The 13,626-nt window shown below is 36.1% G+C and overlaps 1 protein-coding gene across 3 annotated transcripts in view; it reads left to right on the plus strand.

Moving 5' to 3' along the window:
• Positions 1 to 13,626, plus strand: part of HMCN1 (hemicentin 1) — a 467,939-nt gene that overhangs the window by 196,736 nt on the left and 257,577 nt on the right. For all 3 annotated transcript variants that reach the window (XM_087858481.1, XM_045811326.2, XM_087858478.1), the window contains exon 11: positions 2,892 to 3,167. In XM_087858481.1, the coding sequence (XP_087714607.1) occupies positions 2,892 to 3,167 (276 nt within the window). The remainder of the gene's footprint in view (positions 1 to 2,891; positions 3,168 to 13,626) is intronic.

Raw genomic sequence — 13,626 nt, forward strand, 5'->3', positions numbered from 1 at the left:
GACCCATTATGGTTACCAGGATAGGGAGTGAGAAGATTCCTGCACTTTCTGTCCAGTGATCTTTACCTAATGCCTCAAGGCCTATACTTGTCATTCTTCTTTCAGTTTTGAGGTTTTGAGGTTCCATCTCTGTTTCCCTTATTCTAGCCTCAATCATTCTTTCACTTAGGAAGGGCTAACTTCCAGCACCAGGCTAGGTATTTTGTTATCTTGGCCTCCCTCATCATTTCCTCCAACGCCACCAAATTTATTTATGCATGCATAAATATTTCCTTGTGTATAACATTTATTATCTCTAGTTATTTATGCAGCGATGGTATTGTATGCCATTATTTCACATCTCACCTGTTATGTTATTAGAAAGTTGGCATTTTATATATTTGAATTTATGTCTGAAGAGGGGATAGACTCTGAGGCAGGGTTTGTATGCAATAGGGTTATTGGGGAATTTTCTAGGAAAAAGCACCTCTATGGGAGTAACAGAAGTAGAAGAAGTTAAACTGTGGTGTAGTCATTACTAGGACCTTAGCTGATCCCACAGGGAATTCTGGAGCTGTCATGGCCTTGAATTGAGGCAAGAGAGCTGGTCTCTTGCTTCCTCATGAAGTAGTCACTGGATGTGGGCTACCCTGGAAAGGGGGTCTTACCTTGAGCAGGTTAGCACCATTGGCTGTGAGCTCTATGTCGCCAACAAGCATAGCAGCCAGGGAAATGAATGCCTTGGTCCTTAAGAGGGATCTAGGCATGTGCCCAGCATTCCCTACATGCCTAATGTGAGATTTCCCATTTTCTAAAAATCTCAAGAAATACCTAGTCTAGTTGAAGTTTGTTTCAAAACAGCAACAACAACAAAAAACCCAACAAAAAACCATACAAAACATCATGTGGCTTTCAGAAACATCTTGATAGGATGTGAACACTCTCCTGTACTATCATTTTCAGGTCTTTGGTGGTCTGTACCATCTTGTATGTTAGAGTCATAAAACATTAGAACTAGAAAGGGTCTTTAAGATAACCTAATTTAATTGGGTGCCTGGGTGGCTCAGTCAGTTAAGTGTCCAACTTTTGATTTTGGCTCAGGTCATGATCTCAGGGTTGTGAGATTGAGCCCCACATTGAGCCCTGCATTGGGCTCCACTCTGGGTGTGGAGTCTGCTTAGGATTTTTTTTCTCTCTGCCCCCTTGCCCCCGGATCTCTCTCTCTCTTTAAAAAAAAAAAAAAAAAAAAAAAAAAAAAAAAAAAAAAAGGATAACCTAATTTAACCATCAATTCCTCTAAGGTCACACACCTAGGGATAGAACTAGCCAGATTCAGCAAATAAAAACCTAGAATGCGCAGTTAAATTTGAATTTCATATAAGTGTGTCTGAAATAATTTCATGAGACATATGTATACTAAAATATTATTTGATGTTTATCTGAAATTGAAATTTAACAAAGCATCTCATATTTTCTGTGTCAAGCCTAGCCAGACTCCAGAACTTTCTTTGTTGTGTACTCTTTCTACTCGATTCACTAGCCATTTTCATAAGAGATTTTAAAAACATAGCAAAATGATAAAATTTTGTTTTTTTTAAATAATAATTTAAAATAGCATCTACTGTTTAAAAAATGTTTGGAAAACAGGGATAAATATAAAGAAAAATATGGAAAATATATACATTTCTGTCCCTCGGAGATTACCACTATGATTTTGGCATATTGCTTTCAGGTTTTCTCTAGGCTTATGATTCATCTGCACTTGTAAATGGTTTTAAATAAAGGAGAATAAAATTTGATCTTGAATATCTGATACTCTTTCATATTTAAACTAAAACAGACACATGGGTTTCCAGCTAGCATAGCTCAGCACAGTTTTTATTGCTGTGTTATTGCTGAATAATGGCTTGCTACAGCAGATCATTTTAAAGCACTTGGGCAGAGTGTACTTTAGAGGGACATTTGTATTTATTCTCAAACCTAACTAGAGTAATATGTGATTCTCTCTAGAATGTTGGCTAAATATTTAGCTAATAAGTGGCTTTTGACCGCATCTGAAACGTGCATGCATTACTCAATACCTTTTGTGTGCATGGCTTTATGTGTACAATTTTATTAAAGGTTACACCTACTCTTAACTTGACCTTCTTAAATCAAAACATTCCTCATGCCTCTGGGGGAACATTTGTTATACACTGCTGTTTTACTGTGTTTCCTTAATGAGATTGTAACTCTCCTTAAAGCTGACACTGTCAAACTTAGTATACTATTGTCTACCATACTTTGTGTCCTCTATTCTTTAAAACACTAAATAAGTATTTTTAAATTTAAAAAATCCATAAATGCTACTTTCTTCAAAACTCAAATAAAAATTTGCTTCACTCCACAATCCTAAATTAGTTTAATCATATCCTTTTGTCATGCCTTTTTGATTCTCACATCTATAATTTATAAATTTAGACTTGGGTATGCTTTGGTCTGTAAACAAGCACTATTTTTTTTCTTTTACATTGAGGATTAGGAACTAAAAACACATTCTTTGCATTGTGTCTTCAGGTTACAAGTACCCTGTGCTATTACTCACTTTTACAGTAAGATGTTTTAAAATTTAATTTAAAATTTAAATTAGAGAACATTCAATTAAAGACATAGATTTAAAACTACAGTGTTTGGCAAATGTGATAAAAATTAGATGGATTTTTTTTTTAAGAACATGCACTACTTTTTAAGAATCTTTTAATTAAATGATAATTTTCTTCGGGTCAGAGGCATATGTATTAATGAATAAGTTCTCTTGTACTGCATCTTCCCTACAAGATTTTCAATACATACTCATTAAATTTTTAAACCACATCTATAAGTGAGCAAAATGGCTGTTAGGTCTCTTGATTTAATGTTTTCATTTCACACAGAGCCCCCTCCAGTCATCCAAGTGCCTGATAATGTTACAGTCACTCCTGGAGAAAGAGCAGTTTTGACATGTCTCGTCATCAGTGCAGTGGATTACAATCTAACCTGGCAGAGGAATGACAGAGATGCCAGACAGGCAGACCCAGCAAGAATAAGGATCTTGGCTAACCTCTCATTGGAGCTAAGGAATGTGAAGTTCAGCGATGCTGGGGAGTATCTCTGTGTGGTTTCCAATGAAGGAGGATCATCAGCTGCTTCAGTTTTCCTCACAGTGCAAGGTATGTGCATATGGTAACTTGGGAGTCCCAGTGTCTTCCTCTCTTCTTTCTTTGATCTCTATTCCCTTCAGTTGGCTATCTGAGAATGATAGTATCTAAACTACTGTTTTGATGATAGAGCCTTATGGATCTTAAGTAGTCTAGAGCTGACTAAACTGGAAACTAAAATATCACTAAGAAAAAGGTGACTTTTTAAGATAAACACAGCTAGTCCTTTTAAGAGACTTTTATTTGAAGAGACTATAAATAGAAATTGTCTCTGGATGATTTAATATTTTTAAATTCTCCAGTCTATCATGTGGATTTAAAAAGAAATCTAATTGTTTTAATAATTGGTTTAAAAAAGTCCTTCCCAATTTGAATCTTATATTATTTCCAATGTAACTAATTTACTTTTACTTATTTATTTGTTTAAAGATTTTATTAATTTTAGAAAGAGAGTGCCAGCAAGTGGGGGGAGGGGCAGAGGGAAAGAGAATCTCAAGCAGACTCCTTGCTGAGCACAGAGCCCAATGCAAGGCTCGATTTCACAACCCTGAGATCATGACCTGAGCCAAAATCAAGAGTGGGATGCTTAACTGACTGAGCCACCCAGGCGCCCCTTACTTTTATTTTTTTAATTAAGGTTTAAGATGTTTCTCATCTTGGTGAAATTTTATTAAATTTTAGCAGGGTTGTTTCTATCTTGTTTATCTTACACATGTAAGTACTTACTGACAATAAACTGATGGTAAGCCAATCTTTAATTATGTCTTTATAGACTAAATGTCTAGATAGCTGAAAACGGTGTGTTAACAATGTGGTTTACTGGCTACAGATATATATATATATTCTTCAGGACAATTAAATGGAAGATCAGAAACTATTCCAAAGTATCTCTTTCAGTAGAATCATGTTTGGCTTTTAAATGTCTGTAGACCAGTTGAGAGCCTTAATGTAATGAACAAATTACTCTTGGCAGTTTTACGCCCTTAAGCTGAAAGGTTCAGTTGCTGCCTCAACAGAATATTTCATTTCGAATCCTTGATGTGGGAGACTGATTGCATCAGGATTGTTTCTGGCTATTTGGTTATGGTATTAGAAACAACTTTATAACATGCCTGAAGTAACACTCTCAGATGATTTTTTAACAAGGTTATCTAACAGAATGACCATTGCATGTCAAGGCTAGCTCTGAGAACATTACTAATGGCAGAAAACTGAAACTACCATGGGACTTAACAAAATGGTTGACATCTGATTCTAGTTTTCTCACTGGTAGTTGAGATATGTTCTGCAATCTGAATGTGTGTCTTTTGTTGGTTGATCTGGTGAATCCTCTAGGGAAACATTGCTTTTGTAAATGGCTCACTGCATTTCCACATGGTAAACTGCCGAGATAATTAGAGGCTATCCAAGTGGTAACTTGAGTTACCAGAATTTTGAGACTGTTTTTACAGATAGAATAAAATGCTAATGGACTTCTAAAATTTGATCTTCATTCTTTACTTGAAGTCCCTTAGAATGGGATTGTAAAATAAAATGAGAACCTTTCTAGTTTCCCCAGGTTAACATTAGTATTCAATTTAATCAATTAGAGCAATGATTCTCAAACTCTCAAATTTCATGGATAAAGAGTTATCCAAGGAACTTATTTTTTTTTTAAGTGGATTTGTAACCCCATATCTAGAGATTTTGATTCCCTAGGCCTGGTGTTCAGGCCTGAGAATCTGCATTTATAAAAGACCTCTCAGGTAGTTTCATGGATAACATTTTCTGAGATAGCATTTGAATCTATTCTACAGAATGAACCCTATAATCTAGAAAGGTAAATTTTTAAAAGAAGCTCTTGACTCTTTCTTTTCTGGCAAAATAGAGTCAGTATTATCCAATGATTTAAATAAGTCCTGAGGTAAGATATTTTATAATACACAAAAAATAAATACAAAAGACATAGAACATTACCTGATTACTGGCTAGTATGTACAATCTCTAATGGTATAAATCTGTTCAGATGTATTATTTTATGGCTTGTCTAGTTGGTCTTGAGTTTGAGGGATGAAATGTGATGAAAAAGGATATTTTATTTTATTTTCTTTAATTTTTTTATTATATTATGTTAGTCACCATACAGTACATCCCTGGTTTCTGATGTAAAGTTCGATGATTCATTAGTTGCGTATAACACCCAGTGCACCATGCAATATGTGCCCTCGAAAAAGGATATTTTAAAAATCTAACAAAACTATAGTCTAGTGTTGATGACACTTGTTCAATAAAAAATGAGAGCTCTAGCTAATTGTAGCCATCTGAATGCATTATTTACTGTTGAATGTACTATTGCAAAGCTATGGATATTTGATAAAATAAACTATTGTAGTTAGGGTTATAATTTATGAGAATAAAAGATGCTTCTCAACTATTGACATTGGATCTAAAATTATAAATTAATTTCACTTATATGCCCTAAGATTTTTGTTTGTTTGTTTGTTTTTTTTAAAGATTTTATTTATTTATTTGACAGAGATAGAGACAGCCAGCGAGAGAGGAACACAAGCAGGGGGAGTGGGAGGGGAAGAAGCAGGCTCATAGCGGAGGAGCCTGATGTGGGGCTCGATCCCAGAACGCCGGGATCATGCCCTGAGCCGAAGGCAGACGCTTTAACCACTGTGCCACCCAGGCGCCCCTGCCCTAAGATGTTTTTAAAAGCAGAAATAGAAAATAGTTTCAGAAAACATCAAAGATAAAATAGTTACTTGCATTGAGTACACATTTTTAAGAATAATTTTCTTGCTTATGTGGGAATCAGTAGCTTAATTCATAGCCTCATTTACATTTCTTTACCTCCGCATGTCTTTTTGAAAACTACTGCTATCTGGAATAGTTTAAGAGTTATACATACTTTACAAAGTTTGGGTAGTAGTTTTAAAATATATAATTAGCTAGAATTTTCTGGTTTAAAATAGCATATCTGTAGCTATAGCAACCTCTCTGCATCTAACAGTAAAATATCAATAAAGACCACAAAAAGACAAAACTGAAGACTACCAAAACCCAATAGCAATGGACAGTAGTGCAAATTTGGGGAGGAATTTTATAGCTATTATATATGAAGATTTTTATTCATATACATATGTACGCATGGATGTAAATATGCATATATAATGTTCATATTTTAAGGTCAGTGGAATGAAAATCTCAATCAATGGTCCATCTTTTTTATGTTGACATGAAAGGTGGGAGGATGTATCTTTGTCCTTCTGTTTCATACTTCACTCCAAAAGAAAATATTACTCTTAAGAAGCCATAATGCCATCTCCTCACACATATTAATAGTGATAACCATCAGCAAGGAAAACATAGGACAAGAAGTAGACAGGTAAGCTGGACCCACGGAGGAGAACTGTAACCTGGGTATGTTTCTCTCCAAATGAAAATATTTGGAAACAAGAGAAACATTGATGGGGTGTCAACTAGGGATTTTAGAGAGAGATGGTAGCAGAGGGAGGCATCCCAATCGCAGCCAGAAGAGCATCAGAGCTGAGAATTGTGCAAGGAGCTGTGCACATCAGGCTAACTCAGCTCAGAGCTGCTAAGGCAGTTCAGCTAGAACAGAAGTAACCAAATAATCAAGCTAGGTCTATCCAAACACTTCGTTGACAGACACTGGGTCTGGATTTGATGTCACCTAATTTGAGCATGGATAAACAGAAAATTATCAAAACAAAACAGGAAAAAAAGAATAAAGCATTGGACCTAAGAAAAAGATACTGGGGAGCAAAACAGGGGAGAGCTTTAGAAGAAATGGATGCTTCTGAAGGCAGTTTATTCTAAAGACTGGAAAAAAAAATGTTTAGTGTCACCAATGTCTTTCTAAAAGACCTATCCTTCTTTGAGCAGGAGTACATATTGATAAAGGAGGAACTGGCTGAGGTGACAGGATAACTACAAGGGTGATGGAATAAGAATGGATTTGATTTTAAAATACAATAATATAATGCAAATTTGAATTAGAGGCACTAAAAAAACAATTTATATTACATAAAAATAAAATCAGGGAAGTAGTGCATAAATTTGAGAAATTCTTTCAGGATGTTGAGGAAAAGAACTAAGAGTGAATAATATGTTTTTATTTTTTTTAAAGCAGAAATAAAAACCAGAGACTGGAACTTGAAACTTCAGGATTTCTAGGTATATGGCATATATATGTATATAACAAAGACAAGTGAAATAAAGGAAATAGAAAAAGATATGGTTGAAGAAAATTATCCTAGGGAGGAAAACAAAAATTATCCTGGGTGAGCAAATCCAGCAAGGTCAATGAAGAGAGAACTTCATCTCAAACAGAAGGGGGAATGAACCATGAGAGACTATGGACTCTGAGAAACAAATTGAGGGCTTCAGAGGGGAGGGGGGTGGAATGGGATAGGCTGGTGATGGGTATTAAGGAGGGCATGTATTGCATGGTACACTGGGTGTTATATGCAAGTAATGAATCATGGAACTTTACATCAAAAACCAGGGATGTACTGTATGGTGACTAACATAATATAATAAAAAAATATTATTAAAAAAACGAGAGAGAGAGAGAACTTCATCTAGACACATCCTGGCTGAAATTTTAAATTATTAGCATAAAGGAAAAAACTCCGCATGCTAAACCAATATGTTGTAAACTGAGGGATAAAATCAGCCGGTGTCAGACTTCTCAGACATGTTAAAGGCTAGAACATAATTGCAATGAATATTTGTCATATTTTTGTTCTTAGGGTCCTCTAATTTGGGAAGAAATTCTTTATTATCTTAATGGGAAACACAAAAACAGCTGAAATAAGATAATTCGTTTCCCCATCCTAGAATCAGTCATTTCACTGCTCCCAGTGGGACTTCGACTCTTGCTTAGACCATGGCGCTTAAGACTTCAATGTTGTCAGTATCATGAAATTTTGAGTATAGCAGTAGCAGAAGCAAGTGTCCTAGTGGCCCTTTTCCATCATTCTCATTTCCCTTATTGACATTAGACTCATTATCAATTTACCAGAAGAGCCTTGAGAAGATACACTGATCCTAGAAACTATGGCAGTTTGAATCAGTCCCATAATGAGCATGAGAGAATGTGAATGAGTTGATATGCTTTTTTCATTATGAGAATTCCTCACTATGGAGATAATGGTATAATTAGACACAGGAAATTCTTCCGAAAAGGGATTCCCTCAAGCGGGGTTCGCAAGACTCAGAAGTCCAGCTAGTCAAACATATAAACAAACAAATTGAAGCCACCCACAGTTAAGCCAGGAAAGGGGGAGATAGAAAAGTGAGAATACTGATTTTTTTTTTTAAATAGGAAAGTTACAAATGTCTGCAGGTTTCTGTGGCATGGGTTAAGAAACTGTGAAATCTCAGCATTGTGTGTAATGATGACTTAGTGAAATCACTGCTTGATTTTAATTCCCAAACCTGCCTTAGTCCTTCCTTCTCTGGTGCTTTATAGAGTAGACCAGGTAGATCACAGCAGTTTGGTAAATCCTTTGACCTAAGTTCTGGTAGAGTAGCTGCTAAGGGGTAGTCTAGAAGAGAGAGAGCTCTATAAATATGCTCCAAAACAAGTACAGAGAGAATGTGAGAGGACTAGACCATAAGCTCCATGAAGGCAAGTCCCACTTTTCTTCAGTTTTGCATTTTTAGTGCCTGACACAATATTTATTTATTTATTTATTTATTTATTTATTTATTTATTTATTTATTTATTTTAATTAATGATTTTTTATTCTATTATGTTAGTCACCATATAGTACATCCCCGGTTTCCGATGTAAAGCTCGATGATTCATTAGTTGCGTATAACACCCAGAGCACCATGCAATACGTGCCCTCCTTACTACCCATCACCGGTCTATCCCATTCCCCCACCCCCCTCCCCTCTGAGGCCCTCAGTTTGTTTCTCAGAGTCCATAGTCTCTCATGTTTCATTCCCCCTTCTGATTACCCCCCCTTTCTTTATCCCTTTCTTCCCCTACCGATCATCCTAGTTCTTATGTTCCATAGATGAGAGAAAACATATGATAGTTGTCTTTCTCTGCTTGACTTATTTCACTTAGCATTATCTCCTCCAGTGCCGTCCATGTTGCAGCAAATGTTGAGAATTCGTTCTTTCTGATAGCTGAGTAATATTCCATTGTATATATGAACCACAACTTCTTAATCCAGTCATCTGTTGAAGGGCAGCTCGGCTCCTTCCATGATTTAGCTATTGTGGACAATGCTACTATGAACATTGGGGTGCATATGGCCCTTCTCTTCACTACGTCTGTATCTTTGGGGTAAACACCCAGTAGTGCAATGGCTGGATCATAGGGTAGCTCAATTTTTAACTTTTTAAGGGACCTCCACACTGTTTTCCAGAGTGGCTGTACCAACTTGCGTTCCCACCAACAATGTAGGAGGGATCCCCTTTCTCCACATCCTCTCCAACAATTGTTGTTTCTTGCCTTGGCCTGACACAATATTTAGCACGGAGTATCACATACGTGCTCATCTGTGGGAAGTCTGAATGAGAAGTAGAGTGTTTAGGCAGGGCAACTTTGGCCAAGTCTGAAAAATACTTACATAATAGCATATACCAAGAAATTATTTGATTTGAATTCTCCCTGAACATTGATTAATGTTTTATTATGTTAATTAGCCAATTAAAAAAAAGTTCTGTTTCTACAGATTAGATTTTTGTAATACAGGGAGAACATAGTAACTTGCTATTTTTTAGGTGAGAGGAAAGGGCTGTGATATTTGTTCTGAATAAAAGCTGAATGAGCTCTTAGTACTTACTGCTTCATCTGCAGAAAGGTACAAGTTAGAAGCATTTGGTTGAGAGTGCAGAACTGATAATCATTATGATGATGGAATCTTCATTTATGCTACATCCTACAGCACCATCTGTGTAATACTACTAAGCCACGGGTATACTTTTCCCCATAATAATGAAACAAATATTGAAACACATGAAGCACCTTGACTAAAAATGCAGGTCTGCCAAGGGTCCGGGCTGGTGTCTTGTTTGTTCATTTGTTTATACTTTTATTCTTTCATTCATGTATGTGCCAAAACTTTAAGTTTCAGAATTGTGCTCCTTGCTGAAGATATAAATGAGAATAAGACAGCATCCTTCCCCTCAATAAGTTTATAATATCAGAGAGGAAATAAGTAAATTATATGAATAAATATTTATAACAGAGTGATAAGAACTTCAGCAGGGTACTACACCCAGGAGCATTTAATTCTGTTTCAGTGATGAGTAGATGTTGAGAAGGGCTTCACACAGGAGATGGTGCCTGAGATATCTGGTGGAATATAAGTCAGCATTTCCTAGGTAGGAATCAGGAAAGCCTTTCTAAATGGAGAAAATTACATGTGTAAAGCCACAGAAGAATGAGAACACAGCAATGTGGGCTCGTTGAGAGTAGAAGTTTCAGCTGAACATGGTTATCTGTCCCCAGGATGGTGTGATTTTCTTTTTGCTGTTGTCTTCAGCATCCTTTTCATATACAAGTAGAAGAATCATTCACGTTTGTGGTTTTGTGATGTTGGCTCAGTAGAAAAAACAAAAAACAAAACAAAATAAATCCAAAAACAACAAGGTACCCGGGGCATGGGTGGTGGTGGTTGCAGTGATACTCTGCAGGGTTTAGGCTGGATAAGGAAAGAGAAGGTTAAAGGCATGGTCTGATAGATTGGAATAAATAAGAAGGGTCAGATGAGTTTGGGCTATGATGAAGTCAGGAAATGACAGCTGGGAGGATGGGAGGTTCTGAACCCCGGATTGGACTTTGAAGGTTAAGTGTTCTTTCAATCACATTGTGGGTTGCTTCCCTGATTAGATAACTAAGGTAGCAAATGAATTTGTCTAGCAATAAATTAACTGCCAAATAACTGTCAAGAAGTGCTATATAGGTCCACTTTTATGTGCTTTTGATTCTGAGTGTTGCATATTTTATAAAATTATCTCCCTTTTGAGTACCATAACCCCTTAAAAAAAAGACTTTTTAAAGAGTAGTAGGTTCACAGCAAAATTGAAAGGAAATTACAGAGATTGCTCATACACTCCCTGCCCCTGCATCTGCCATTATCAACTTCCCACATCAGAGTAGTACATTTGTTACAATTGATGAACTTGCATTGACACATCATAATCACCCAAAGTCCACAGTTTACATTAGGATTTACTCTTGGTTTTATACATTCTGTGGTTCTGGACTAACATATCATGGCATGTATCCATTATTATAGTACCATACAGAGTCTTTATTTGCACTACCCTAAAAAGCCTCTGCACTCTGCCTATTCATCTCTCCCTTGCATCCTCCCAATCCCTAGAAAACCACTGATCTTTTTATTGTCTCCATAGTTTTGCCATTTCCAAAATGTCTTATAATTGGAATCATCCAATAAGTAGCCTTTTCAGATTGGCTTCTTTAACTTAGCAATATGCATTTAAGGTTCCTCCATGTCTTTTTCATAGCTCAATAGCTCACTTCTTTTTTTTTTTTTTTAAGATTTTATATATTTATTTGAGAGAGAGAGAGCGCACAAGTGGGGGGAAGGGCAGAGGGAGACACAGACTTCCCACTGAGCAGAGAGCCCAATGCAGAGCTTGATCCCAGGACCATGGGATCATGACCTGAGCCGAAGGCAGATGCTTAACCAACCAAGCCACCCAAGCATCTTGATAGCCCATTTCTTTTTAGCCCTGAATTATATTACATAGTCTGGATGTACGTAAACAACTTCTGACAGTCAAAAGATATCCTTGCCATAATTGTGTCTGGATCAGAAGATACATGTATAGGTATGTAAAGCTTTAATAGCATTTTTCTAATATGCCATTAAGTAATGATGCTAATTATGATTTGGTGCCCCCCCCCCGCCTTTTTCCCCAAGTCAAATAAGAATGGCCTTCCTCTCTTATTTGGAAATTCTGTGATTCTGGAAAATTGTTGTAAAGAGAGCCCAGTAAAGAAAAGGTAATGCAATAGTCGATGTTAGTCATCATTTAATTGAAGGTTTTCTAAGTAAGAAAGAATAAGATTTTTAAAATTCTGTCATTCTTACCAATCTTATTTACTGTCTTAATCTGTTTTGGCTAATCACCCAAAGAAGCTCCTGAATTCGTGAATTTTTGTTATTGTTATGGAAAGAAAAAATACAGTATTGTGTGGAAACAATGTTAATGTATAAATAATTTTTTACTAGGAATTACTTGAATATCAAGGCAGCAAGCATTTGCTACATATTCTTACATCTTGTATTGGGAAAATAAAAATTGTAAATTTTTAGGAAATCTTCATGTATATATTCCATTACTATTTTTTCACTAAAATAGAATTTAACCTAAATTTATCATTATCTGTCTCTGAAATTATTGCCATTCTTTTATTAACCTAATTTCCTAAGCATATTGGCGTGTGGGTGTAGGATTTTTTTACAAATCCATCATGTAACTGTCAAGATTTAGTCCTTGACTGTGTGTTTTATTGCCAATGCACCACCTACTGGTAAATCAATGAATAAATGACCTCTCAGATTTAACAGACCTTCTGTCTAGTCCAGCACGGTGTAATAGAACTTTCTAGAATGATAGAAATGTTGTATATCTGTGCTGCTCCATGTGTATGTGGCACTTTAGCACTTGAAATATGGCTAATGCTCCTAAAGGAACTTGTTTTGAAATTTGATCTAATTTTGGATAATTATATTTTAAATTTAAATAGACATCTAGAAGGGTGCCTGGGTGGCTCAGTCAGCTAAGTGTGAGTTTGGCTTAGGTCATGATCTCAGGGTCGTGTGGAACCTACTTAAGATTCTCTCTCTCCCTCTCTCGTTGCCCCCCCCCCCCGAAAAAAAAAAGTAAAAATAAAAATAAATAGACATGTGGCTAGTGGCTACCTTATTAGACAGCACAACTCTAGTCTTTTCCAGAGAAAAGAGAAAAGCAGAAATATCAAGAGCAGAAGTCTTAGGAAACTTATTGCAGCTGCCATGTAGATTAACCACGATCATAATTCATTGGAATTATTGCCATTCAGGAATAATTCTGCTTTGGAAAAGTTGTAGCCAGTTCTTCATATTTCCATTGATGAGATATCATTTGGAAATATGCATTTGATTCCAAATCTTTGGGATTTCAGTGGCCTTTGCATCTTTCTCCAGGCAGTTGTTTTTGTTTGGTTGATTGGTTGGCTTTTAGTTTTCATCCTTTGCTCTTTGGAAGGAATCCCTGGCCATTTTTATGTGAGCTTTCTAGTAGGCATGGAAAAGCTTTAAAAATGTTAAAATGTATTCCATTAACATTTCCACTCATTGAGAATTAAGGAAAAGTTAAATGAGCAAACACATCTGTCTTTTGTAAATCATTCTTAGTGAAATTCTGTTACTCTTTTTGTGCAAGCTTCATGTTTAAAAGTTGGTTACCACCAGATCTAGCTGGAGTT

This window comes from Ursus americanus, chromosome 2, assembly GCF_024610735.1.
Source record: "Ursus americanus isolate L20-20 chromosome 2, mUrsAme1.1.p, whole genome shotgun sequence".
Classification (NCBI taxonomy): Eukaryota; Metazoa; Chordata; class Mammalia; order Carnivora; family Ursidae; genus Ursus; species Ursus americanus.